The sequence below is a fragment of the Coturnix japonica genome, chromosome Z, assembly GCF_054131305.1.
Source record: "Coturnix japonica strain WE chromosome Z, WE-NBRP24, whole genome shotgun sequence".
NCBI classification, from domain to species: domain Eukaryota; kingdom Metazoa; phylum Chordata; class Aves; order Galliformes; family Phasianidae; genus Coturnix; species Coturnix japonica.
Window position 1 is genome coordinate 52,005,530 of NC_140702.1, and position 27,617 is coordinate 52,033,146.

The following is a 27,617-nucleotide window of genomic DNA, read 5'->3' on the forward strand; positions in this document are numbered from 1 at the left end:
CTTTCTAGATTAGGAAAAAAATTCTGACCTATGAGTGATAAAGCAAGGAGTGACCTATTGGATGGTCATTTCTGGTTGGATTAAAGCTGTCCTTGGGCCAAGAGAGTCTGTTATGGTTAGAAACGCTTTGTTCTAACTCAGCTGTCAGTGTCTTACAAGAAAGACTTAGGAGACCCATTTTCATAACAAGGCTAGTAGTACGACCTACTAACTTTTAACCATCATAGAGTAAGTCGCCATGGACTTCTATCTACATTTTACACTCTTACATCTTTATAAAACAAAACAGTAACTTCTGACATCTGTGGGATGATTTGTTGGGCATCACTTTTTGAAACTATGTTAGGAAGTAAAAAATGAACAAAGCCATTGCTTCTAAGAGTAAAATGTGCAGTATAAAATGAAGTGAAATACTATACAACGCTTTCTACTTAACTCATTCCCAAAGCTAATTCCCACTGCACACTGTGCAGTGTTTCCTAATTTAAAGCTGAGCCTCTTAGTCATAAAAGAAGCAGAGGACATAACGGATTCAGGAACACGCTGAACAACATTTCCAAGGCTTAGGTTGTTGTGGAACTCAGAGTTTCCTGTGAAAACTAAGGTCTCCAGTTCATCACAATGTAAAGCAAGAAAAAAATTAAATCCTCTGAGTTTTAAGAGAACCAGAAAAAAGCACTGAGATCTTATTTAGTAGTAGTAGTACTAATGGACAACTGAAAGCCTCAACAAGGGAAACGGGGGGAAAACGCCAAACAGTCGTGGGTGCTCTGGCTCTCATTTCATTTTACAAACCCTACAATCTTTTGCTGCATGTATCTCAAGTGGAAAAACATCCTCTTTCTAGTACTTCTTACTCTTACTGAGAATTGTAAACAAGTGTCTGAACTAGAACATGGAACAGAAATTCAGATGCAGACTCTGCCTAAATGTAAATGTACCTACTTCGTGCGTCTATCTATGCAATGAGCATTACTTTTAATAAAAGAGAAATTATTGCCATACCTGATTCCAGATAGACTGTCAAAAGCATGCAGGTCCGGCACATTGGAAGGATCAACTCTGCACAGATAGGGAGAGAAAGAAAGCTTTGTATTTTCACTGCATGTAAGAATTATGTGTACTGAAGCTTCGATTACTCATTTTTAAACATATAAATAATTGTTCATGTTTGTTGTTTTTTTTTTCCTGATCTCTTATTCCAATACAAAGCACCAGAAGCTAGCCCTATTTTCACATGTCAGCAGTCAGTGCTATCTACCATGGAGTAAAGCAGCTTTCAGCTGTACAGTAATATGGGAGCATAAAAAGAGAATTTTAGTGAATACAGTTTAAAAATAAATTAATACTAAAAAACAAACAAAAAAAAAAAAAAAAAAAACCACACAAGAATCTGTTTTCTGAAAGATGTGATTTGTATTGGATGCCTAAGTGTTATCTAATTCTCTGATGGGAACAATCGTTCTGTACCTCTTTGAACACAAGCACACATTAAAACACAGTACAGGTAGGTATGCATGTGCACAGCCAACAGATCATAATGAAAGCTTTGTAAAAATAATGTCAGTGGGACAGGATTTGGTACTTGTTGGAATACAGGTTAATCTAATACCTCAACCTTTGTGTCTCCAAAATTTCGACAAGTCCATATATTGACCTAAAACAAATAGAAAAAAGCAAAATGAGGTGCAAACGCAACTGTAATATATCGATTGAACAATTTAACAATGTAGAGCAATACAAGAAACATAACGACATCTCTCACACTGTTACTCAATGTTTTACAGTCCAAGAGGCATCAAGAAAAAGTTTGCTTTTGTGACATTTTATAGCCGAACCAAGGGCAAAATTCACAACTTCTGACAATAAAATATTACTACTGAACATAGCATTTTTCTTCTCCCAGTACAAACTGCAAGGTTAAGAATTCTCAAGAGTCTGAACCACAAATAACGTTGCAAAGTATTTCTCAATATTCCATTTTGTCTGTCAGGGTACTGAGAAAGATGGAACACACCTTTGAACACTGCTTTGATTCAGCCCATTTGTTCTTTTACATCCATGACAATTATTCAGAAATCTTCCATACACCTTTATATTTGCTAATAAACATGTATGGACTAGCAGACATTGCCCCCCGTAGTTAACTCAGACAAATGGCAACAGCTGCCCAATAGTATAAGAATGTGAGCACTTAAGACAAAGGTCTATTATAAGGCATTTTTTAGGCCTAATTTAGCCAAGGAAACGGTGTGGAGTTGCACCAGAAGAGGGTCAGGTTGGGTATTAGGAAAAGGTTCTTCACCAGAGGGCGGTAGACATGGAACAGCCCCAAGCAGCCAGAGTTCAAGGAACATTTGGAGAAAGCTCTCAGACATAGAATTGGAATTTTGGGTGGTCCTGAGTAGAGCCAGAGGTTGGAGTCAATGGTCCTTGAAGGTTCCCTCTAACTTAAGAGCATTCTTTGATTCTGTTCTATAATTCTACACTTCTGAGCAGGTAACATCAAATCTTACTTAGGCAAGCTGATAAGACTGTGGAAGCACAGAAATGCACTGGAAACATCTCCAGAAAGGGGCAGACTCTTTTTCACTGCTTTCTCACTGCTCTTTTTCACTACATGATCTGTTGGAACAATCATGAGATCTAATTTCTAATAACATTTGAGCACATACAATGTCACAGTTATACCAGAAATTTCATACCTGACAGTTGTTCTGACTTTATTCAATTCTTCCCTTGAAACCAAATCCGTTTTATTGACGATTACAAGATCAGCTAATGCAACCTGCCTATGCATTTGGAAAAAGAAAAAAGGAACACCTTGAAAAAAAAAGCAGTTTTTTGTAAGGCAGAAGCAGTATGTCTCTCATAGCACTGTAAAATTACTAGATTGTTAGTACAGGAAGGCAAACATTAACCAAACCATCAGCCAACTAAAACATCATGGAATGACTACAGTATTAGCTTCTAGAGGTTACTTGTGGCTTGTGCATTTCAGTAAACAAAAGTAGCAGCAGCCAGTGACATGAAAGACAAGCCATGGCCACTGAAATGTTTACAAGCACAGCATGCTGAGGCTTTTTCACTGCTAGCAAAAATGTATAGCTAATGGTGAGGAGACTATACTGAAAACTGTTTTTGTAGCTGAAAGTTGAGCTTCTTTCAACCTGTTATTTGTACTCTATCTGTTGTAGTTTCCATGGAAAAAAAGAGGAGGCATTATTTTCAGATCAACCTACTTATTAGGAAATTCATATCTAAGCAGAATGATCAAATGAAGTACAGAGTAATTTTTGTTTTCTACCTTTGTTTAAAAGCAAGGGAGGGGAAAACCTTAGAAAAGAAAAATGATCAATTTTGAATGAACTTCCGCACAGTGCAGTCAGTGACTATGATTAAAAAAGTGGTTTTGATATCCATACCGAGATGCTTCGTTGACAAGGCCTTCTGGCTTCTCCTCTGTCAAGTGCTAGACAATAATTAAAACAACTGGATTAAGCATGTTTAAAAAATGCTCAAATTAATTTGCATTTAAACTATGCCAAAATCATTTTACACAATGTATGATTTTCATTCATACTGCTTAAGTTACTACATTGTAAGGAACTGTTTTTATGGCCAACTATCAATGAAAAAGCTAGAAATGAAAAACTATTTCTGCACTTACCAATCCTCACTGTTCTGTAGGTCTGTTCTTTCAGTACACTTTACTTAGATGCCTCTGTTACCTGACATTTTATTCTACTTCCAGGCAACTAAATCATCTGTTAATCCGATACAGTATGTAGTAGTCCAACCCTCTGACCTCTCCTCCCCGCAGCTGCCATTACAGTCATTCAATTACCTGACTTACAACCTTAAGTCACTTGTTACCACACCGGTGTCAGAGATATGTTCTTACTCCTCCTGCTGCTAGTAATACGGATCAATGACAGTCTCTAAGACAAAGTTCTCCCACAAATTCCATAGCAATGCAAAAATTTATTTGAAATACAACCAAGATTCTTGAGTGAAATGATAGAACCTAGAACAAAACTATTGTCGTGAACCTGCTTTAGCAGGATTGGACTTGATGATCCCCAGTTGTCCATTCCAACCCCCACAGTTCTGAGATTCTATGAATCTCAGAATATCAAGTCACATACGACTCTGAGACAGGCACCTCCTTTCTAAATAAAACTCTTAAAGGTTAAAAGGAACATTGGTGCTGATATATGTGAACCATGAACAGGGCTCAGCTGCTTTATCTCCAGGCATTTTCTGGCCATGTGCATGGAGAGCTTACCCCGTTGGCCGCGGCCATCTGGACGACGATCTCGATGGCCGTCTTGCTCAAGTAGCGGCCGTCGCTGCCCACCACCATGGTGCAGCCCTGGCGGTCGCGGAGATCGACGGAGGAGAGCAGGCTCTGCACGAAGTTGGGCAGGTAGTTGCGCTGGCTCTCCAAGAGCCCCGTGGGGCGCCGCAGCCCCCCGCCGCCCGTCGGCCGCTGGTCCTCGTAGGGCGTCGTCTGCACCGTCAGCACCGGGATGGGGTTCCTCTCCATAGCGATGCCCGGTGCCGCCCGCCCGGCCGCGGCTCCACTGCGGAGCGGCGGCCTCACACAGGCTCCCGGTCGGAGCCAACGGCGGGGCGAAGAGAGGCGGTTCCGTCCGCCTCAGCGGCGCGGGCTCGGGCTCCCTGACGGCCGGCCCCCGCGGGACGGAGGCGGGTCGGCTCGCCCCTCGGAGGCCCGGGGGGCGGTGGGAGAGCGGCGCAGCGGGGGTGCCTGGGAGGGCGCGGGGTCGCGCCGCCCCTTCCCCGTTCGGCGGAGCCCCGCCGGCGCCGCGCTGCGCGCAGGGACGCGCGGGACTTCCCAGAGCCGTGCCGTCTGCAGGATGCCCACTGCTCCCAAGGCTGATCCCAGGGAGCCCTCCTGCTGGAGGGGACACCTCCCTCTAGACCAGCTTGCTCAAAGCCTGCTCACGCTTCTTTTCATGCAGTCTAGGCTACTGGTGGCCTTCTGGGCTGCAAGCACGCATTGCCAGCTCATATTGAATCTTACCTCAACCCACAGCCCCACAGCCCTCTCCTCAGGGCTGCTCTCAAGCCATTTCTCTGCCCAACACGTATCTGTACTCAACGCAGGGGCAGGAGAAAAAGGTTCAGACAAGCTTAAGAGTGATGACTTCAGGGATGCCACATCTGTTTTTCCCAGTGGTTTCTCTTCATCAAAGGTATGTTATGACACAGCCTTCTTTATCTTCCATCACCCTTTCCCAGGAGTGCTGCAGGCCATGTTTCCTGCACACTGGTACCTGGGCACAATGCAGCCTTCCACGTTTAACATTCATAGCTTTCCTTTTTCTTTTTTCTTTTTCTTTTTTTTTTTTTTCTGCTGCCTTTTTGCACTGTCTTATCACAGCTTGTGTACTCAACAGCCATCAACAAAACTATCTTTTAATGTGGCAAAGATGAGTTATCAGGTTGGACAGTTCTTCAAAACACATAAATTGCTCCCGGTACCTACAGAGCTAAACAGAGGAGCAGCACAGCACGCGTGGTCTATAACAGAAGTGAGGATTTCATACACCAGCATCCATCTGCAGCATCCCTGGGAATCATATTTTTGAATAGTTTCATTTTTGTTGTATAAGTAAAATTGACGTATCCGCCAACTAACCTGACTTATCCCAGGACCTCAACTGTCTGGGGGAGAGATACAAACATGGACGCCATGATGTCTTCTCTCAATTTATTGTTGCGTCACACTCCTTATATAACATCCTAAATCCCACGCAGACGCGTACACCCACTAGGCAAAACCCGATGCACGCAAAAGAACCTATACACACACCTACCTAAACCCCCCGCCCACTAACTCTTAACCTACAGGCCCAACTCAGCTATTCTAGAACAGTCCATCTACTCAGAACAATTGTATGCACTCATAAATCCTTACAACAACAACTTAGTACCCCAACATAAAATCCATGCAATTTCTTGGATTTAAATGGGACTGTTTATTTATTCGTTTGTTGAAGCTCTTTATTTTTGTTGAAGCTCTTTATTTATTTATTTTTCTTGTCTTGGAAATGTGTCCAGCTGTACTGAGAAAATGCTGCTTTCACGTTCTTCAAATACTGAAGTGTTCTTTTCACTTAGCTAATTAAATTCACCCTTCCTTCACTGATGGTGGTGGCAGAAAGCACAAGTTTAGCTCCTAATGTACCTTGGATGTCGTCATCCAATGTCGCAGTGGTGTCAGTAAAATCCTTCAACAAAAAGCTGAAGACAAAATTCTCTTAAAGAAAAAAACATTTGGAAAGGAAGAGAAAAATATCACCATGAATGTAAAAAGCTCCATGACTAAAAGTACGCAGGCTTTTCCTTCCTTGCCTTTACTACTGTGAAGAACCATAAAGTCAAGATCAGCTTAGGAATTTCTGAGGAGAAAAGAACGTTATTGCAGAACAAAGCATGTAGAGGCAATAAAATAAATGCTACCACTAGACGGTAGCAAATACTACTTTATTGTATTCTGATAACAGAATATTTGACCATTAAAAAACAAACAAACAAACAAACAAAACCAAACAGTGAAATCCTGTGAGAAGGGAACAAGTGGGATAACTGCCTGACTGGAATAAAACTCTGTTCTCTCTGGAGACAATAACAGAATTTCTCATTGAGGAGAATTCACTTAGTAGGCTCCAAATTCTAATTTCCTGGTCAAGTACCTGGCTTGTCTAATAGTTTGAATGTTTGTCTTCTAAGGTGCTAAGCTTTCACAGAATTATAGAATCACAGAAACCTCAGAGTTGGAAGGGACCTCTGATGGCCATCTGGTCTGACTCTCCCACAACGAACAGGAAAAATCAGGGCTTATTCCACGGAACTGGAGTATGAACCTTTCAATGATCCATACTGCACATGATGTTATGATGTGGAATATTGATAGCGGCATTACAAAACCATGACACAAGGGGCGCATTGCCAGGTGTTTTTTGGCAGGGCTGTGTGGAGAGTGTTTATGCAGATACGTGCTGCCGAAGCTTGGAGGGCTGCAACGGAACCCACGTGAGTAAATATGGACAGGCAAGCAGCATATGATTTATTTTCCGCTTTTCTTAGGCGGAGACAGTTTAAAGGTATAGACTTAGTAAAGGATCTCCCTGCTTTATTGAGCCGCGCGGTCTCATATGGCTTTTTTGCAAATCCCCACTCAGTGCACACCTTAGAGGAGTGGCGGCGGTATGGGGATAAACTGTGGGAGTTAGTTTTAGACGATGATAAGCCAGCAAAAAAGAGAAGTAAGTTGTGGAAAGCAGTGCATAACGAGTTGTTGATGAATCAGGCGGAAAAAAGGGCAGCTCAGGAAGCTCAAGCTGCGCAAAAACAGAATCAAGATGATGGGCTGCCATGGGGCACTAGTGTCCCGAACCCCCCTGTTTTTTCCTCCGTTACCTTGCCGGCTGCAGCCTCAGCGCCCTCTGCACCCCCTCGCGAAATGCAGGCTGACCTAGGAACGGAGCCCACGGAGGTCTCCTCTAGCCCTCCCCCTCCGCCGTCCGGAGCTCCGCCGTCCGGAGCTGCCTCGGCGCCGCTCCATGTCTCGGCACCGCCTGTGCCGCAGCCGCAGCCGTCCGGCTGCTCTGAGCTCCCGGTGGCTCCGGAGCCGTCAATTCTGCGCGGGTCGGGTCCGATCTCTGGGGCTGGGTCTGATCTTGCGGGGACTGTCGCAAGGGAAAGACGCGAGTTGTGGTCTATGCTGGCAAGGCACGGGATGGAGGATGGCGATAATGAGTTAGTACAGACAGCAACTGAGAATCTTGCATTCCCTGTTGTTTACACTCCCTTGCCGCAGGGAGGAGTCCAGGCTGAGATTCAATCTCTGGACTGGAAGATGTTATCACAGTTGCGGGCTACAGTAGGGACATATGGAGTGACTAGGGAACCGGCCAGGCAAATGATAGATGATCTTTTTAGTGCGCATATCCTTCTCCCAGCAGATATTAGAAGCATAACGAAATTGATCTCTACCCCTCATCAGTTAATATTGTTTAATGCTCATTGGCATCAGCAGGCTGTGGCGTCCGCAGCAGTACAGAGAGGACCAGGAGACCCCTTAGCAGGTGTAACAATGGAACAATTGTTGGGTCTCGGGGCATGGACTCGAATAGAGGCTCAGGCGATTTCTGATCCTGAAGTTTTGCGAGAAACTATGAATCTAGCCAGGAAAGCTATGGATAGTAGAAAAGCTGCGGGGGGAACGCCCATTTACATGGGAATAAGACAGGGGCGTGAGGAGCCGCTAGGTAATTTCATAGATAAGGTTGTGGATGCCATCAAGAAGGCTAGTGTTCCAGAATATATACAAGGGGCATTGATTAAACAATGTGTGCTCCAAAATGGCAATTCCTCAACCCGATCTCTGGTTAATACATTGCCCGGAGATTGGTCAATCCCCGAGTTGCTAGAAAAGGCTGCTTCGGTTCCAACTGGAACCCAGGCATTCTTAGGAGTGCTTTACAGAAAATTAGTGACGGGTTGCAAGAGCAGGCAAAGGCATTTCAGGAGCAATCTAGATCCTCGCATACTCAGGTTTTAGCAGCCCTTGCACCCCTCCAAGCTGCAGTCGCTACAAGCCCACGCTCGCAGAACAGCTCCCGCATGAAATGTTTCCGTTGTGAAAAAACTGGCCACATCCGTCACGAGTGCCAAGCCACTGGGATTTGGTGCAGCAAGTGTCAATCCAACACCCACAACGCTGCTGTATGCTAGAGGGAGTCGGGAAACGTGAGAAGCAGCGCGAGAAAGAACAGCGGCCGCGCTCCGACACAAGCAGCCGTTCCCAGCCAGCGGCCGCCTGCCGCCCCCCCCCCCGCCTCGTCGTGCGCGGCTGCGTCTGTGCAGCCCGCGTGTAACGTGGTTAAAGACACGGATGGACTGAAACCAGGGGATCGTTGTGACCCAGGTCCAGAAGATCCAGAAAGCGAATCGGATGCATTTCCTCCTGATGATGCTTGGAAGGAAGCAGGAATGACAAATTTCCCTACAGCATACTGTGATGTCTTAGAGCCGTGCAGAAAAGAAACAATATGAAGGGGTGATGCTGACACGTTGCAAACCTTTCCTAATCAGGTCCCCCGTTGGGAATCCCTGCCTTACGAGGCAGTGAAGGAGGTAAGGGAGTCAGTGAGAACATTCGGAGTTCAGTCAGCCTTTCCATACAATCTTTTGGTTACAAACAGTGACAGTTACGCTATGACCCCTCACGATTGGAAAACTGTGTTAAGAATGATCCTCTCTCCTATGCAATACACCGTGTTGATGACTGAATATCAGCTACATAATTTGACTGATAGCTCTTTGCCTCAGACTCGGACAAATCCCTGTGACACAGCACCTCTTCAACTGTGTCAGACAAATGTCACTCACATTCCTGAATTTGGCCGTCTAAAATATGCACATGTAACAATAGATATTCATTCTTCTTACGTATTTGCCACAGCACATACAGGTGAACACAGTCATGACACCCATAAACACTGGTTATCTGCTTATGCTGCTATGGGAATCCCACATACTACAAAAACAGATAATAGGCCTGCGTGTACCTCTAATGCCACTCAAACTTTCCTCCAAGAAGGGTGTGTTAGACATACTACAGCCATTGCTCATTCTCCCACTGAACAAGCTATCACTGATCACATTTATCAAACATTGAAATCCATTCTTATTATTAAACAAAAAAGGGGGAATATGGGAGACACACGACAAGAAATATTATGCAAGGTTTTGCTTGTTTTGTTTGTGCTGAATTTTTTGAATCGTGTTCATAGAGATACAGCTTATGTGGATCGTCATTTTGAGGCTTCCCCAGTGCTAAAGGAACAGCCTATGGTTAATGTTTGGAATATGGCCACAGGACTTTGGGACTGTCCCCTACCACTGACAACTTGGGGTCGTGAATATGCTCTTATTTCCACAGGGACTGGCCCTACGTGGGTCCCAGCATGATACGTTTGGTCTCATCTGAAGGCAGAAAATAGCATCCAGTCTTTATAGTAATTGTAATTGTGTGTTTCTTACTTAGTGGTATTGCTTTGTAACTTGCTGTGTTATAGATAATATTACTAATAGTTTGACATAGTGTGTGATTTTCTGTTTTACCAATGCAGTCTCAAGATTTAGAGTTGAAGGCATTAGCTAGGATGTTGTGTGCTTCTTCTATTTTAGTAATAGATCAGATGTGTATTAAACAGGATTTGATCTAATCAATGCTAGAATCTACAGGAATAGCTCTTTTAATGTTTTAGTACTGTTTGCTTATGATATTATTAGCCTATTAATTAGCTTTTCTTAATTTGCAAAGACAAAACCTGGAAAGGAATCCCAGACAAAGAGATGACCCTGTATCATAGAACAGATACCTCTTTTACATCCAATTAATTGGGATCTGAAAATATAACCATGCATCATTTGACAAAAGTGCACGCTAATAGAACTAAATTTGATAGTTTCTTTTGTTTTCCAAGCAGGTGTTCCACTTGGGCTCTATATCACGCACTGGCCATGCGGCTGTGGTGTACAACTGGAAGAAATCCTTCAGACCCTGAATGCAGGAGAGAATCTGTGATGGGTGAGAGAGGAAAGGTGCACCTTGAAGCAGGGGACGCCCTGCTGGCACTATCTGTCTCATCCACCACCAACACAGCTTGCTGTTTCTCAAGGGTCAATAAGTATTAATGCCCCTACTGATACTCTAGTCCATTTGTCCTCTAAAATTGGTTCTATTTGACATGCTACTTCATAACATTGCACGATCATTAATCAATTATTAGCCCGGATAACTCAGTCGGTAGAGCATGGTTATGAGCATCTTAAAAGCATTTATTGCACAAATTTTAGTGGTCATTAAAATCAATATATCAGAGTATATGAAAATTGAAGACTTTTCCTGATCAGTTACAGATTAACACAATGGGACCCTCACAGATGTATTTTCAGGTTGCAGAAACTTAGGTTGCAGAGCAAACACATTTGTCCTTTACAGCAGGTTTAACAGTAATGTTGTTAAGTTGTATTTGACTTGTCTCTTTTTTCACTTTTAGAGTATTGTTAATCGAGGTCTTGATGTTATGTTATTAATTTAAGTAGTGTTGTTACTCTATAGGCAGTATCTTGAAATTGTTGTAATACAAGAAGAATTCTACGGAGCAGCAGCCATGGATCGAGATGAGAAGTTCACAGAGCAGCAGCTATGGAGCAGGATAAAACTACATGAGAACTGATTGAACAAATGAACTGAACTGATTGTTAAATATGATTAATCGGTCAGTAAATCAAACCCCTTTTCAGTTTAAAAGAAAACGGGGGAAGTGTGGAAAGTGTTTATGCAGAATGGCTTTGTGAGAAAGGACATGAAGAGATTCCATTAGTGAAATTGTAAAAGAATGAACGTGACTGAAGACAAAGACGGTCTATCCTAGGGCCGATCACGGGCTAGGCAGCTGAGAAGAAATCAGGATGTGAAAAGACAGGGTATGTAGCTAAAGACAGGATATGTAGCTAGAGGCAAGGACGGCCTGAGGGAAAAACAAGATGTGTAGCAAGGTGAAGACATAGCTGTAAAGAAAAAGTATCCACAAGACTAACCACAGAGGTCAGATGAAGTAATGTGTAACCCACCAATCCTGAGCTTTACTTTTGCAATATGCATGAACTTATTACTGATTGTATAAATGAGATGCTGTAACACCTAATAAACGAGGCTTGTTGACCATGATAGCATGAGACTTGTCTCCCGCGGTTACTTCCAACAGGGCTGCACTGAATCCTTTCATCCCACAGGTGGTATTGGTATTGGGTTTGCCTCTGCTCAGGTGCAACATCTTGTACTTGGATTTATAGAATCTCATAATGTTACTTGTGCCCATTGCTCAGCACTGTCTAGGTCCCTCAGGATGGCATCCTGTCCCTCTGGAGTGTCAACTGCACCCCACAGCTTGGTGCCATCCACAAGCTTGCTAAGGGTGCACTCAACCCCACTGTCAGTATCATTAATGAACATATTAAAGGTAATCAGCCCCAGCATTGGTGTCCAGTTCTTACAGAGCACTGGAGAATTTACAGGTAATAGCCATGTACTCCTTGTAGCAGCTTTTTTTACCTCATGGAGATGGAGAACGAGACATCTGACGCTCAAACTGAGCTACGAGATCTCCCTCAGATCAGTGGGCAGAGCAGGGATGTACCCTTGTGAGAGTTGCCCGTGTCTCATCTTCATTTTCCATAGAGTGAATACAGAAATAACAAGCCGCATTCCCAAAGGTTCTGTACATGTTTCTGTTCTGCTGAGACTCTAACGAAGCCTGGTCTCCAATGGCAGTTCTCCTAGAAGTATGTCTCCCTCTGCATTCCCAATCTTTCAACACATACGATGCTCTAAACTTACCATCTACAAGGTCTACTGCCCAGTACCTGCAGCAAAAGTTTGACCTTCCATGTGATGTCAGGACTCACACTGTGTGTCCATGTGTTTGTCACACAGCTGTGGTTACGGCCCTCTGGTACTGTGTTACTGTGGAGATCAATGTAATTAGTCTCTCTAAGGGAAATCTCAGCTGAGATTTCCAGTGTACACACAGCATCCTACCAGGAGCTGCTGAGTCATGCAGAAAGCTGCTGAGACACTGCATTATCAAAATGTGCTTGGGGAAGAAGGCTTGTTATCTGCCAGTGTGTGTTCCAGACGAGTGCAGGAACATTAAGATTCTGCATTAAGTTAGTTGGTTATGGGGAAGGGAGAAGAATGATGCTTGAGGGTTATATGCCCACTAGAATTGAAGTTTGGAAAGTGCGCATTCAGAAATAATTTTATTTCCCAGTAATGGCAATATGCAATATCAAGTAAGAAATGAAATTGAAGAATTAATCTTCTTCTTCAAATACAGGATGGCTTCAGTATTAAAATTAACATATAAATTTAGCCTCAATCCTACTCGCCCACTCACGTCCACATAAGGAGTGAATGACTGAAACAGTATACTGGGAGAATCCAAATCGTTCTTCAAACGTGTCAGCACGAACGCGAGGCCAGCCTGTTCAGCCAGCGTTCGCAGAGTGGCCCTGGGGCCGCAAGGAGGGCACGTCGGGGCCGCGGGGAGCACGCAGCCAACTGCGGAGCCGCGGGGAGGGACGTGGGGCAGCGCAGCACAGCGCTGTGTTCTGATCGCAGCCGCCCCGCGGAGCGGCTGAGTGCGGAGCAGCCGGAAGAAGGGCTTCCTGCGGAGTTACCGTCTGTGTTGTGCGCACAGGCGGGTGGTGAGCCGTGAAATCACCGTCCTGACAGGAGGAGCACCACAGAAAATGCACCTGGGCTCAGCCGCTCCGCGCACCCAGAGCGAGAACTGCGCCGTGAAATGAGGGGAAGTCCTCTTGCTCCAAGTGACTCGTGGCTGCGGTATCGCCCCCCAAAAAAATAACAAATCAAAATGAAATAGGACCACTTAATTGCAGGACTACAACAAAGGCTTCGCTGATCTTCTTGATGCTTAAGCTCGTTCTTTATGGTTTCCAGACACGCAGCCAGTTTCACTCCTTCCTCTTCACCCACGCGTCTTCTCCCTTATTTTACCACGAGACGGAGCCAGAAAACAGAGGGCTGGGACCTGGGACCTGCAGGAACCAGGGCTGGGAAGTGCATGGCCTGAGACAAAACAGGTGTTCTCAAGAACGTCTGCTGATGCAAAGGAAAAGGTGCAATTGGGTAGTGCGTGTGGGCCAGGTGCCAGGAGTGGGATGAGATGGAATGGGATGGGATGGGATGGGATGCAATAGTACATTATGGTGCATAGGGAAGCAGAGGTTCTCTCATCTCCTATTTGCCCACACTGTAAAGGCAGGATGGAGTTAGGATTACCCACAGGTAAAGACATAAGGAGCAGACTCCAGCACCATGGGGCCCTGCCAATATGCCAAGGGCCCCAGATCCTTGCTGCATGTTGAGTGAAGTCTAGAAATGACATCCACATTTAGTGGCAGCCTGGAAACACAGCTGTATGAACAGTATCCTTTCCTAGACATATAACTGCTGGTCAGTCCAATTGGTTTGTTTGGGTCAGTTTGGTTGGTTGGTTAGTTTATTTTCCTGTTGGTTTGTTTGCTTTAATGGAACTTGTAAATAGCCAAAATACTGCAGAAGTTGTCTGCAGACAAACAAAATGTGTTTGGTTTTTGTTTTTAACATGTTTATGTTTACTTTATTTAAAAATAATAATAATAATAATTGTGAATTTAGTCAAAAGATATTCTATGATTCCTGAAAGAATGACTATTTTAATTTCAGCGCTTTCACAAAGGAAAAACAAACAAACAAACAAACAAACAAACAAAAACCCCACAACAGTTTATCAAAAGAGATAGGATTTAATAATTGCTGATAACTGCATTGCTGACCCTGCATTTTTTCACCCATCATGTTTGTAGTATGAACAGTTTGCCCCAGCTTGGCCAAAGGTCATCTTTCTCTGAAAGATATGTTCCACTTCCAAGATGTCAAGGTTCTGCTCACTGAAAACCCACAGACCACAGTGCATAAGATCACTATGAGCTGTCGGTTGCCACTGTTTGGTCTTCCTGCTGGAGGTTATTCACCCTCTGCTGGGAAACAAAAGAAAGAAAAAGAAACTGTCACTGTCTTTGTGATTGTTAAATGTTTAACATTTAATTCCCCCATATCACCCATCCCTCTTTCCTTTATGCTTACTTTTTTTTTTTCCCTTTCCTCACCACCATGAATGGTCATTTCTGCATCAATTTCAAGCAACCTTTGAGCCACGGGGTGGTGTGAAGGACTGAACTGTTTTTCTTTTATTGTCTCAAAGCTTGCTTCGTGAGGCCTTTCTGATGATAAGACTCTGACTGGCGACTGCTAACTATCTAGGAGGGTGAATGGTGGGTGTTGTTGTGCCACAGTACCTCTGCTTATGATTGCAAAGATAAGCAGAAGCAGGATTTGCAGTCTTCTTCAGGGGTGCTGCTCGAAGGAGCTGACCACTGCAGAAGGCGATAATGCTTGTGTCTGGCAACAGAGCCCCCCCCTCCCCCACCCCTCCTTGCTGGCTTATCTGTGGGCCAGGAATGTCACAAAAGCTGGTTTTAAACCCTATTACAAAGTGTATTTACCTGCTTGTTTGGAAGTTCAATGTTTGCTCGAGATACATTCCCAAAAATGCTGAGTCAAACTTCAAAGAAGAAGAAAAACCCCCACCGAAATGGGGGATAAAAGACCCTCGCTAAACTGGGGACTTGGGAGACAAACTCCCAAAGACACCTTTGATGGAGAATTCCCTGAGGGGAAAACCTCGTCGGAAGAACCCCCGGGACCAGCTTGCTCCGGAGCTCCCTGGCTGTCCCCCATCCCCTGTGGTGATCAGACAAGTTCCTGAGATCATCGGACCTATTGTGTACCTCGCTGGACCCACGGTGGTGACTATCTCTTTTGCTCTCTGCAGAGACTCCTTGCTTATATTTCCTACTTTTTCTATCGCCTACCTTCCCTTCCCCATCTCCCTAAAAACGGCTAGGACTTTAATAAACTGGTTGGACCAACATCTGAACCGTTGCTTCTTAATCTCATGCCGGGTATACACATATCAAAGAACCTTGCCTCCCTCCTACAAATTGGAGCGAGACAACAAGAGAACCTCAACAGCGCTCACCAGGTCACCACCACATCCTTTCAGGATCAACTCCAGCACCGTCGGCTTCTGGTTAGGGAAAATCTTTTTCAGCACTTCCAGTGGAGGTCTGTTGGCTTTCAAGCTAAAAGGTAAAGAAACTGTCCCAGAAGGACCTTCTATCAGTAGGTGATTCTGCTCTGCATGGTACTTGGGGCTCTCTGGACGGCTCTCTGTGCTCCCACCAGTTTTCTGAACTGCATAACATACCTCATCCACTTATACAATTTCTGGGCTTTCAGGGGTGAAGCAGGTTCTGGCTTTAGCCATGTCTGGGGAATTCCTTTGGTCTGTGTCTTCGTCACTGTAGGCCTCAGCATTGTCTGTTCCGCTGGCATCACCCAGCCTCTCCTCACTGATGTCTGCAAAGGAAGGCAGAGAAGTCAACAAATGCTGAGTCCAAATGCCTCTATGGACACCAGAGGACAGACTCTCCCTATAGGGAACAGAGCAGGCTCCTAGGGAAGGAAAGAAAGAAAAAAGAAAAAAAAAGCATTTTTCTGATAAAATTAAATTCTCTTTACAATGTCACGTGAGAACAAAACTGCAAGAGTCATGAGACATGACCTAGGCATTTTGTGCTTCTTTTCAGTCATCTGTCTCATTCTTCCACATATAAGAAAAGCATCATTTTTTCTCCTGCATCAGATGTGCTATACTAATCCTTCCATCCTTCTTCACTAGTTACAAGACAGCAATGAGCCAACCCAGTGTGCAAGTTCTCTCAGAGGAACTTGAGCATTTTCACTCTGGGATTCCTATTGCACTGGTTGTAAGATGTAAATATTCAGAGAGAATACCCTGGAAGACCAACATTTCCTCTGTAAGTGCAGCAGCACTGGTAGAACCACTGCACCACATCTGCTGGCTCAGAGCTGTTCATATAAATCAATATATCCTAGTTCTTGTTCTGCAGAAACCAGTTCATTCCCCAGCAAGAAAAACAGGTTTCTCTTCCAAACCTGATGTCTTCATTGATTAGAACACAACATTTAGAAAAAAAATAATCTTTTTTTGGAAAGGACCCCTTGAAGGCATCTGGTTCAACCTCCTGCTCAAAGCAGAACTAGCCTAAAATCTAGAGCAATTTGTTTTAGTCCCTGCTCAGCTGAGCTTTAAATATTTCTAAGGCTGGATGCTTAGCAACCTCCCTCAGCACTTGTTTCAGGTACCTTGCCTGTCGTGTGTGAAGCTAAGAAGGGCAGAGCAAAAGCCCACGGACCACGTTTTTACCAGAGGTACACACAAAAAGGGAGATACCCCAGGGCTCCAATCACAAAAGGGGGCAATGTATTTGCTTGAAATCCTTTGCAGTGATTTACCTAAGGATGTTGTTCTGCTGACCTCCCTCATGCAAGTGCAGTGCTGACCTGACAAACATCAGCAGCTGGGGAAGGGGACACTGCAAGCTGATGCAGACAGAGGCTGTGTTCACACAGCAGAGCTTCTGAATGCACAAATGTGAAAGATGGTCTGCAGAAACCAATGGAAGTACTTGTCTGGTTTCCCAAGCCCACAGTGATGAGCCCAAGTAGATATGGCATGAAGCAAGCAAAGGCTTCCAAATTGTGCTCACAGTCACCCCTACCAGACTGAGAGGGAACTAAGGGCATGTAAATGGAAAATCCTGGCCACTGGCCTCCTACAGGTCTGCCTCACTCTCTCACCCTGGGAATGGACAGGGCATTTCTGGTGCAATTTACCCACTTTGTCACTCTGAGAAAGGAGTCTGAGTAAGCTGAGCAGGAGGTCACCATGCTGTCCAGAACGGGAGATACATTCCTCTGCTGTAAGTAAACCATCAGCTCCTGGCAGAGCAGAGCAGACAGTCAGCATGGCAAAGGGCTGTTCTCTGCCCGAGGCAGGAGCGATGGCCGTCCTGTGGAGCCGCGGGTGTTGCTGGCTCGGGTTGCAGAAGATGAGAGTGGGAATAAAGCTGAGGTGCCCTTCTGAAGACCCCATCTTTCTCTTTGAATTGCCTGACCTGTGCTGCTTACCCGTTTTTCATCTGGTTATGCTCTCTGTCCAGAGCTAATAGAGAAGCACGTATACAATATGAGGCAACGTGCATATGAACTTCTTTATGCTCTCTGCATTAGTCTTGCCTTAGCATCCAAGGGGAATGCAGAAAGCAAACAAACCGGTAGCATTATCTTTTTGAGAGAATGTTAAGACCTAGGGGTAGCTTTTACTTGAAAAAGAAAAGAGAACGGGAGGGTCATGCTACCTTTCCCTCTTAATCCCCCACCTCCCCCAGCCCCCTCACACACACACACACACATCTTCATGCCTTCACAGCCACGTATTTATTACCAGAGAAGGGACATTAAGAATAATTCACGTGCGAATGAAAGAGCAATTTACACACTTGAGTCTTAGAGAGCAGCCCGAGGACAACTAATTGCCTCTGCCCCTGTCGTGATTTGTGATTCTTAGGTCACAGATCTAGAAAGGCTAGAAACCAGCAATTAACATGTAGATGAATAAAGACGATATTGCATAATGAAAAATAGGCTGCTTGTTCCCAAAGAGCTTGAGATAGTGTATAAGATGAGCCCAAAACACCCCATGATAGTCTGAGTCTCATGTCAAATGTGACACCAAAACCATTTCTTAGTGCAAAACCTACCAGGAGCTCCAGCCAGCAGATAATACTGATTCATACACTCAAGGCTGCACAGTTGGATCTGCCATTTGCTTGCCTTCATTTCATCAGTGGAAAAAGTACCCAAGGATCCAACCCACAGCCTTCTTCCTGCCTCCAGTATTTTTGCCAGTGAAACAGAGGACTCTGGTGGAGAAAAAGGATCATTGTCATCATCCATGTTGTTGATCCTGATGAGGATTAGGGTAGTGTTACAGCATGAACCATGAAAGCTGACCTTTACAAGCAACAAATTCCATGTAGCACTTGAAAAGGGGTAGCATCTTCTTGGCCTTAAACTGTGAAAATAGCTTCCTGAACAATCACTTTGACAATGCCAGTCTTACAGGTTACACTGGTTTATATAGGCATGTCAGTAAGGCTAAGTAAAAATAAAGGCATATGAAGTGCTACATGATATATGTCAGCAGAAGACTGAAAAACAAGGGTCTAGGTCCTTTTGTGTGTGGGAACTTCAAGCTGAGTGCAGGAAGATGCTCACATATCCTCTTCTGAGCATGGAAGTGGCACTGCCTCGTTACAGTTTCCTCCTTCTTCCTGTTCCCTGAGAATGTTACAGGATAATTCACTCCCAGCACAAATGGTGGGGAAAATTTATCCTCTGCTTATGCTCTAGACCCACACCCTTGTCTGCTAGTGAAGATGTGTTCATTCAAATATACCATTATGTTGTTAAGCATGAGGAGACATCAGAGCAGCCCTTGCTCATGAGCCAGCACTTAACAGTGAAAGATAAGATCTCCTCAGCTTTTATGATAACATCCACAGAAAAGATGGCTGTGAAGTGGTTAATGTGTTGAAAGATCTCAAAACAGTTTGGATTCCTGTCATGGAGGGCCCTGCCAAGGGCTCACATCCAGTCCTTGATGTGAGTTATCTCTGGTGTGTGTGGCTGTGGGAAGGAGAGAATATCCCTTGAGCAGCTGCACATTCAGACCCATCTGACCAATGTGCAGATGGGGCTGAGTGGGAGCAGGAACAGGAAATGGCCTGTGATGTCTTCACCATCTGATGACAGCCACTATTGGGTCTCCAGGCTGTTTGATCCAGCAAAGTAGCTGATTGCCAGACCAAAAGCATGAAGGAGACATCTCAACTGGCTCCCATACTGCAATCTGGAGGTGAGGATGAAGATGTTATTCAGCTCACATTCTAAAATAAAATAAAATAAAATAAAATAAAATAAAATAAAATAAAATAAAATAAAATAAAATAAAATAAGGAAATATTATTTTCTACTTTGATAGTTTGAGTATTTGCTTACAAATTACTAACAAAGTGCAAAATCCAATAATCTTTCTGGGTTGCTACTGGAGAACAGCCCAGTTTATTTTTCACACTGCCAAAAGACTTGTTTTTCCTTTGACAGAGGGCCTGGCAGTCATCTCCCGGTGCCTCAAACTACTGTAATGCATTTGATATCAGTCCACCCAGCAAATCTAGCCAGCAGCAAAGCCGGAAGCAACATTCGGCCACTCCCTATCACAAAGAGCTCCTCCAGGTGCTCACAGCACCAAGCCCTTTCCGTGGTTCTCAGGGAGCGCTGCAGTGAGTTGCTGGTGAACCTGCGGGTGACGCTGAGAAGAGGGGTTACAATGCACCCCACCCCTGCTCTGCTCATATCGCTCCCAGAAAGATCCTGGGGCTGCCCGGGATCGGGGAAGGGTCGCCCCGTTCTGTAACGTCAGCTCATTCGTTGGTGACATCAACGAGCGTCCGGCATGAAACGGGGCACGGCCGCTAGATGGAGCCGCTTGCCCGACGGAGTGATCCTGATGTACTATGCGGGTTATGGCGCAGCCGTTTTCAGCCCGGCTCCCAAAAGCGGATCGTCTCTGCTCTCCACCCTCAGGTATGTGTCCAGATTGGGCTCGGCTCAGGGATGCATTCAAAGCCAGTTGAGGTTCCAGATGCTTGGAAGTTTAAAATACAAGCCCATTTCACAAGGAGCTCTCAAATGTCTTGTATATACAGTTCACTTTCAGCTGAACTCACACATTGCCGGCCGGGGGGGGGGGGGTTAGATGGGACGGGACGGGACGGGACGGGACGGGACGGAGGGGGGGGGAGATGGGGGAGGGCGGGGCGGGTGACAGGACTTGAGCTGTAAGGCTGGAGCATATGCCAGATCTTCAGCATCAGTGATTTTTTTGGTGAAACAAAAAGGCGACCCAAGTTTGTCTGGGGACTAATTGTATTCAACTGCAGACAAATTAAACCCAGGTCACTATGGCTGGTTGCTGGCCGCTGCTTTTAGGGTGTGCAAGGGTCTGTGAAGCAATGCTGCAGAGGAAGTGAGGACTCAGAGAAGGATGGGGTGGTTGTGCTGCTCTCACCACACCCACAGCCACAGCTGATTCCCCTGTTGCCAGACCAATGTGACTGCAGAAATAGTGAAAATCTGTCAAAAGAGCAGCCAGAAGTGATGGCCAAATCATGAAATAAGTGAATGCCAGACAATAACTCAACAAGCAGAAAATTTGATTGAGATTTCAGATGTTAAGTATATACCAGTCATCTGCAGAGTTAGTTGCAGCTTTCCATACCCATACATTATGGAAGCCTATCAAAACCTCATGTGGTGAACTTTCAGGAGGAAGGAAGGAGTACAGGCAGACAGCCCACCCCACCTCAACTTCAGGCTTCTACTGTAGAGCTCCCTGTTCCTTTTTGAAGCCAGCAGAAGCAGGCACAACACCTCTAAAAAGGTAAGATAAATACCAAAGTAAATACAACATAAATACAGCTTCCCCAAAGAAAAGAATAGAAAAGAGAAAAGAAAAAGGGAAGGGATAGAGAAAGGGAAAGGGAAATAAAGGGAAAGGGAAACATAAAGGGGAAGTAAAAAAAAGAGCAAGAAAAAAGAGGGAAGGAAAGGGGGAAGTAAAGACAAAAAGAAACTTAAATAGGGAAGAAAAAGAGAAAGGAGAACAGAAAAGGGGGAAGGAAAAGGAAAACAAATAGGTTAAGAAGAACCAAAAGCAAAAGAAAATAAGGTGGGGAAATGGAAGGGAGAGGTGGCCAGGATATCTCCCCTCCATCCCTCAGCACTATTATTTGTACCACAGTCCTGCTTCTTTCTTTCTTTCTTTCTTTCTTTCTTTCTTTCTTTCTTTCTTTCTTTCTTTCTTTCTTTCTTTCTTTCTTTCTTTCTTCCTTCCTTCCTTCCTTCCTTCCTTCCTTCCTTCCTTCCTTCCTTCCTTCCTTCCTTCCTTCCTTCCTTCCTTCCTTCCTTCCTTCCTTCCTTCCTTCCTTCCTTCCTTCCTTCCTTCCTTCCTTCCTTCCTTCCTTCCTTCCTTCCTTCCTTCCTTCCTTCCTTCCTTCCTTCCTTCCTTCCTTCCTTCCTTCCTTCCTTCCTTCCTTCCTTTCTCTCTCTCTCTCTCTCTCTCTCTCTCTCTCCCAAAATCAAAGCTACTGATGGCTACTCTATGATTGTGAGAACAGCGCAAAGAGGTATCAGATGATATTTTTATATGTTTGTACGTCGAGAAGTGTCATTTCATGAATTTATTGTGCTTTTTTTAAAAAAAAGGCAAGTAAGGGAAATGGAAAAGAAAAAGGGGAAGAAGGTGAAAGAGAAAGGTGAAGAAAATAGAGTAAAAAAAGAAATAAGGGAAGAAAAAGAGAAAGAAAAAATAAAAAAGGAGAGGAAAAATAGAGAGATTTAAAGAAGCAAGAGGAAAGGAAAAACGATAGAATAAGAAAATGCAAGATAAAAAGAAAAAAAGAAACAAGAAGAAAAAAAAACAAATAGGGGAAGAAAAAGCAAAAGCAAAAGGAAATAATGGAAGACAAAGAAGAAAAAAAGTAAAGAGTACAAAAGAAAAGAAAAGAGAAAGGAAAAGAAGGAGAAAGGGAAAGAGGAAAGGAAAGGGAAATAAAGGGAAAGAGAAACATAAAAGGGAAGGAAAAAAAAGCAAGAAAAAAGAGGCAAGGAAATGGGGAAGAAAAGAGAAAATGAAAATTAAATAGGGAAGAAAAAGAGAAAGGAGAACAGAAAAGATGGAAGGAAAAGAAAAACAAATAGAGGAAAAAGAATCCTATCAAAATCTCATGTGGTGATCTTTTCAGGGGGAAGGAAGGAGCACAGGCAGGCAGACAGGCCAGCCCACCTCACCTTCAGGCTTCTACTGTAGAGCTCCTTGTTCCTGTTTGAAGCCAGCAGAAGCAGGCACAACACCTCTAAAAAGGTAAGATAAATACAAAAATAAATACAAGATGAATACAGCTTCCCAAAAAAGAAGGGAAGTAAGGGAAGAAACAGAAGGGGAAAAGAAAAGGGAAGGGGAAGGGAAAGAGGAAGAGAAAGAGAAATCAAGGGAAAGGGAAACATAAAGGGGAAGAAAAAGAAAGAGCAAGAAAAAAGAGGGAAGGAAAGGGGGAAGTAAAGAGAAAATGAAAATTAAATAGGGAAGAAAAAGAGAAAGGAGAACACAAAAGGGGGGAGGAATAGTAAAACAAATAGGGTAAGAAGAAGCCTATCAAAATCACATGTGATAAACTTTCCAGGGGGAAGGAAGGAGCACAGGCAGACAGAGAGGCCAGCCCACCTCACCTTCAGGCTTCTACTGTAGAGCTCCCTGTTCCTTTTTGAAGAAGAAGAAGCAGGCACAACTCCTCTAAAAAGGTAAGATAAATACCAAAGTAAATACAACATAAATACAGCTTCCCCAAAGAAAAGAATTGAAAAGAGAAAAGAAAAAGGGAAGGGAAATAAAGGGAAAGGGAAATAAAAGGAAAGGGAAAGGAAAACATAAAGGGGAAGTAAAAAAAAGAGCAAGAAAAAAGGGGAAAGAAAGGGGGAAGAGAAAATAGGGAAGAAAAAGAGAAAGGAGAACAGAAAAGGGGGAAGGAAGAGAGAAACAAATAGGGTAAGAAGAACCAAAAGCAAAAGAAAATAAGGGGGGGAAATGGAAGGGAAAGGTCACTGATGGCCAGAATATCTCCCTTCCATCCCCCATCACCAGTATTTGTACAACAGTCCTGCAGATTTTTTTTTCTTTTTTTTTTTTTTACCAAAACCAAAGCTACTGATGGCTACTCTATGATTGTGAGAACAGCGCAAAGAGGTATCAGATGATATTTTTATATCTGTTTGTACATCGAGAAGTATCATTTCATGAAGTAATTGTGCTTTAAAAGTAAAAAAAAAGGAAAGTAAAGGAAATGAAGAAGGGGAAGAAGATGAAAGAAAAAGGTGAAGAAAATTGGGATAAAAAGAAACAAGGGAAGAAAAAGAGAAAGAAAAAAAAAGGAGAGGAAAAATAGAGAGATTTAAAAAGCAAAAGAAAAGGAAAATCAATGAAACAAGAAGAAAAAGCAGCAGAAAAAAATAAAAGAAAAAGGAACAAGAAGAAAGAGCAACAGAAAAGAAAGAAAAAAAAAGAAAAAAGATAAAGAAAAAAAAAAAAGTTAATGAAAAAGGAAAAAAATAATAGGGATAGAAAAGAGAAAGAAGTATAGAATAAAGGGAAAAAAAGGAAGATATAGAAAAACAAAAAGAATAAGGTAATAGCAAAGCCAAAAGAAAATAGAAAAAGAAAAAAGAAGAGAAAAAGAAAAAGAAAAAAGAAGAAAAAATAGAGAAGAAAAATAGGGTAGCAAAAGAAAAGAATAAAAAAAAGACAAGAAAATAAGGAAAAAAAAAGGGAAAGGGATAGAACGGGGTAAAGGGAAAGAAAGGGGAGGGAAGGGAAAGTGAAGTGGGAAAGCAAAGATAAAAGGGGAAGAATAAAGGGGGAAGAAAAGAGGGAGGAAAATAGAAGAAGAATGATAGTTGGGAAGAAAAAGAATAGTGAGAGGAGAAGGGAAAGAAAATGAGGAAGAAAAAAATAGGGGAAGAAAAAACAAAAGCAAAAGGAAAGAAGCGAAGTCAAAGAAAAAAAAAATTAAAAGAAGAAATGAAAAGAAGAGAAAGGGAAGGGAAAGGGAAATAAAGGGAAAGGGAAAGAGAAAGGAAAAGGGAAAGAAAGGGAAAGAGAGGGAAAAAAAAGAAATGAGGAGAGGGGAGGGGAGAAAATGGAAAGAGGATAGAAAAAAGAAAGGAAAAAAGAAAAGAAGAAAAGAAGAGAATATAAGGAAAGGAAAGAAGAAGAGAAAAAAAAGTAATAGGAGAAAGATAAAAGGAAATAGAAGAGGGAAGACAAAAATAAAATTGGGGGGGGTAAAGGTAAGAAAACGGGGAAAAAAAGAAGAAAAATGATAATAGAAAAGAAAAAGAATATAAAAAATAGAAGGAAAAGAAAATGGGGAAGAAAAGAAAAACAAAAACAGGAGAAATGAACAAAAGGAAAATGAAAGAAGTGAAGAAAAAGAAGGCAAAGAAAGGGAAGAAAAAGAAGAAGAAGAAAAAGAAAGGAATGAAGAGTAAAGAAAAGAGGGTAGTGAAGAAGAAAGAGAGAGGGAAAGAGAAAGAAAGCAATAAGGAAACATAAAGGGGAAGGGAAAAAAAAAAGAGCAAGAAAAAACAGGGAAGGAAAAGGGGAAGAAAGAGGAAATGAAAATTAAACAGTGAAGAAAAAGAGAAAAGGGAATAGAAAAGGGAGAAGATAGGGAAAAAAGGTAATGGAAAAGAAATAGGAGAAATAAAAAACAGGAAACAGAAGGGGGAAAGTAAAGATGAAAGGAAGAAAAAAAGAGGGAAGAAAAAAGAGGGAAGAATACAGGGAAGGAAATAGAAGAAGAATGATAATAGGGAAGAAAAAGAATAGGAAAAGGAGAAGGGAAAAAATGGGGAAGAAAAAACAAAAAGGGGAAGAGAAAGTAAAAGCGAAAGGAAAGAAGGGAAGAAAAAGAAAAGAAGAAGAAAAGAATAAAAAAAGAAAGGAAAAGAAAAAAAAGGAAAACAAAGGAGAAAAGAAAAGAGAAAAAAGAAAAAAAAGGAAGAAGAAAAGAAAATAAAAAAAAGAAAAAGGTAAAGAATAGAGAAGAAAAGAAGAAAGAAAAAGAAACATAAAGGGAAAGAAAAAAAGCAAGAAAAAAGAGGGAAGGAAATGGGGAAGCAAAAAAGAAAATTAAATAGGGAAGAAAAAGAGAAAAGAGAACAGAAAAGGAGGAAGCGAAAGTAAAACAGATAGGGTAAAAAGAAACAAAAGCTAAAGAAAATAGGGGGTGGGGGATGGGGGAATGATTGGAAAAGGAAAAGGAAAAGAAGTAAAGAATATATGGGCTATAAAAAAAAGGGGGAAGGGAAGAGAAGAAGAAAAAAAAATTATCAAACTTTAAAAAGAAAAAAAAGACAAAGAATGGGTCGGGGTAAAAAGAAAAGAGGGAAGAAAATCAAGAAATAAAAAAGAATGAGAAAAGGGGAAGAAAAACGGAAAGAAAACGAATATTAAAAAGAGAAAAAAGTGAGAAAGAAGAAAAATAAAGATAGGGAAGAAAAAGTTAAAAAAAAAAGAAATAGGGAAAAAAACATGAAACAGGAGAAAGTCAAGATAAAAGGGGAAGAAAAAAGAGGGGAGAAAACAGGGAAGAAAATAGAAGAAAAATGATAATAGGGAAGAAAAAGAATAGAAAAAGGAGAAGGGAAAGAAAATGGGGAAGAAAAATAAAACAAAAAGGGGAAGAAGAAGCAAAAGCAAAAGGAAAGAAGGGAAGAACAAAAAGAAGAAAAAAAGAAAAAGTAAAGAAAGAAAAGACAGGAAAATAAAAGAAAAAAGAGAAAAAAAGATAAAGGGAAAGAAAGGGAAAGGGAAACATAAAGGGGAAGAAAAAAAGGAGCAAGAAAAAAGAGGAAAGGAAAGGGGGAAGAGAAAATGAAAATTAAATAGAGAAAGGAGAACAAAAAGAGAGAAGCAAAAGAAAAACAGGTTAAGAAGAACCAAAAGCAAAAGAAAAATGGGAAGGGAGGGGATGGAAAAGGAAGAGGAAAACATAAACAAGTAAAAAATATATGAGAACAAAAAAAGGGGGGGGAAGGGAAGAAAATAAGAAAAAAACAATCAAGATTTTAAAAGGAGGAAGCAAAAGACAAAATGTGGATGGGTGGGTGTTGAGGGGGGGGGGAGAGGGAAGAAAAGCAAGAAATAAAAAATAATGATAAAAGTGAAAGAAAAATGTAAAGAAAATGAAAATTAAAAAGAAAGCGAGAAAGAAGAAAAATAAAATGGAGGTAGTAAAGAAAAAGGTAAAGAAAAAGACACAGGGGAAAAAAAACGTAAAACAGGAGAAAGTAAAGATAAAAGGGGAAGAAAGAGGAGGGAAGAAAACAGGGAAGAAAATAGAGAAAGATTTGGGAAGAAAAAGAATAGAAAAAGGAGAAGGGAAAGAAAATGGGGAAGAAAAATAAAACAAAAAGGGGAAAAAAAAGCCAAAGGATAAGGAAAGAAGGCAAGAAAAATAAGTAGAAAAAAAAGAAAAAGTAAAGAGAAAAGAAGAAAAAAGGGGGGGGGAAGGAAAAGGAAAAGAAAACGAAAGGAAAGTATAAAGGTATGCTAAGGAAAGGAAAGTATGAAGGAAAGGAAGGTACAAAAGAAAGGAAAGTATAATGGAAAGTATAAAGAAAAGGAAAGTATAAAGGAAGGGAAAGTATAAAAGAAAGGAAAGCAAAGGTAAGTATATTGGAAAGGATAAGAAAGTATAAATGAAAGGAATGGGTAAGTTTAAAAATAGGAATGGAAAGGAAAGTATAAAGGAATGGAAAGTATAAAGGAAGGGAAAGTATAAAAGAAAGGAAGCAAAGTTAAGTATATTGGAAAGGATAAGAAAGTATAAATGAAAGGAATGGGTAAGTTTAAAAATAGGAATGGAAAGGAAAGTATAAGGGAATGGAAAGTATAAAGGAAAGGAAAGTATAAAGAAAAGGAAAGTATATAGGAAGGGAAAGTATAAAAGAAAGGAAAGCAAAGGTAAGTATATTGAAAAGGATAAGAAAGTATAAATGAAAGGAATGGGTAAGTTTAAAAATAGGAATGGAAAGTATAAGGGAATGGAAAGTATAAAGGAAGGGAAAGTATAAAAGAAAGGAAGCAAAGGTAAGTATAAAGGAAGGGAAAGGAAGGGAATAGAAAAGAAAGGAAAGGTAGATATAATGGAAAGGAAAGCAAAGTATAATATAAAGTCAATGTATGTAGAATTGTAAGGAAAGGGAAGTATATAAAAAAGGAAAGGCAAGGTTAATTTAAAAAAAAAAAAAAAGGAATGGAAAGGAAGGTCTAAAGGAAAATGTTACAGAACAGAAAGTGAATGTAGGTATAATACAAAGGGAAGGGAATTATAAAAGA

The 27,617-nt window shown here is 42.2% G+C and overlaps 1 protein-coding gene and 3 long non-coding RNA genes across 6 annotated transcripts in view; 3 read left to right on the forward strand and 1 right to left on the reverse strand.

Moving 5' to 3' along the window:
- The window catches only part of LOC146754054 (putative COBW domain-containing protein 7), a 34,743-nt gene extending 29,911 nt beyond the window's left edge, over window positions 1–4,832 (reverse strand). For 2 of the 3 annotated variants that reach the window (XM_085529549.1, XM_085529548.1), the window contains exons 1-3: window positions 4,289–4,832; window positions 3,426–3,472; window positions 2,706–2,792 (exon numbers count right to left, since the gene is read on the reverse strand). In XM_085529549.1, the coding sequence (XP_085385675.1) occupies window positions 2,706–2,792; window positions 3,426–3,472; window positions 4,289–4,549 (395 nt within the window). In that variant the 5' untranslated portion in view covers window positions 4,550–4,832. Of the gene's footprint in view, window positions 1–1,360; window positions 1,658–2,705; window positions 2,793–3,425; window positions 3,473–4,288 lie in introns of those variants that run through there. The other variant, XM_085529551.1, reaches the window with a different exon arrangement.
- LOC146754055 (uncharacterized) overlaps window positions 1–27,617 on the forward strand; it is a 43,606-nt gene that overhangs the window by 12,099 nt on the left and 3,890 nt on the right. The gene's annotated exons all lie outside the window — the stretch shown is intronic.
- Window positions 4,816–11,778, forward strand: LOC146754057 (uncharacterized). Its single transcript, XR_014939627.1, has 2 exons — window positions 4,816–5,219; window positions 10,527–11,778. It is a non-coding gene; the product is annotated as an uncharacterized LOC146754057 (long non-coding RNA).
- LOC146754058 (uncharacterized) lies at window positions 21,769–24,040 on the forward strand. The gene is made up of 2 exons (XR_014939630.1): window positions 21,769–23,020; window positions 23,421–24,040. It is a non-coding gene; the product is annotated as an uncharacterized LOC146754058 (long non-coding RNA).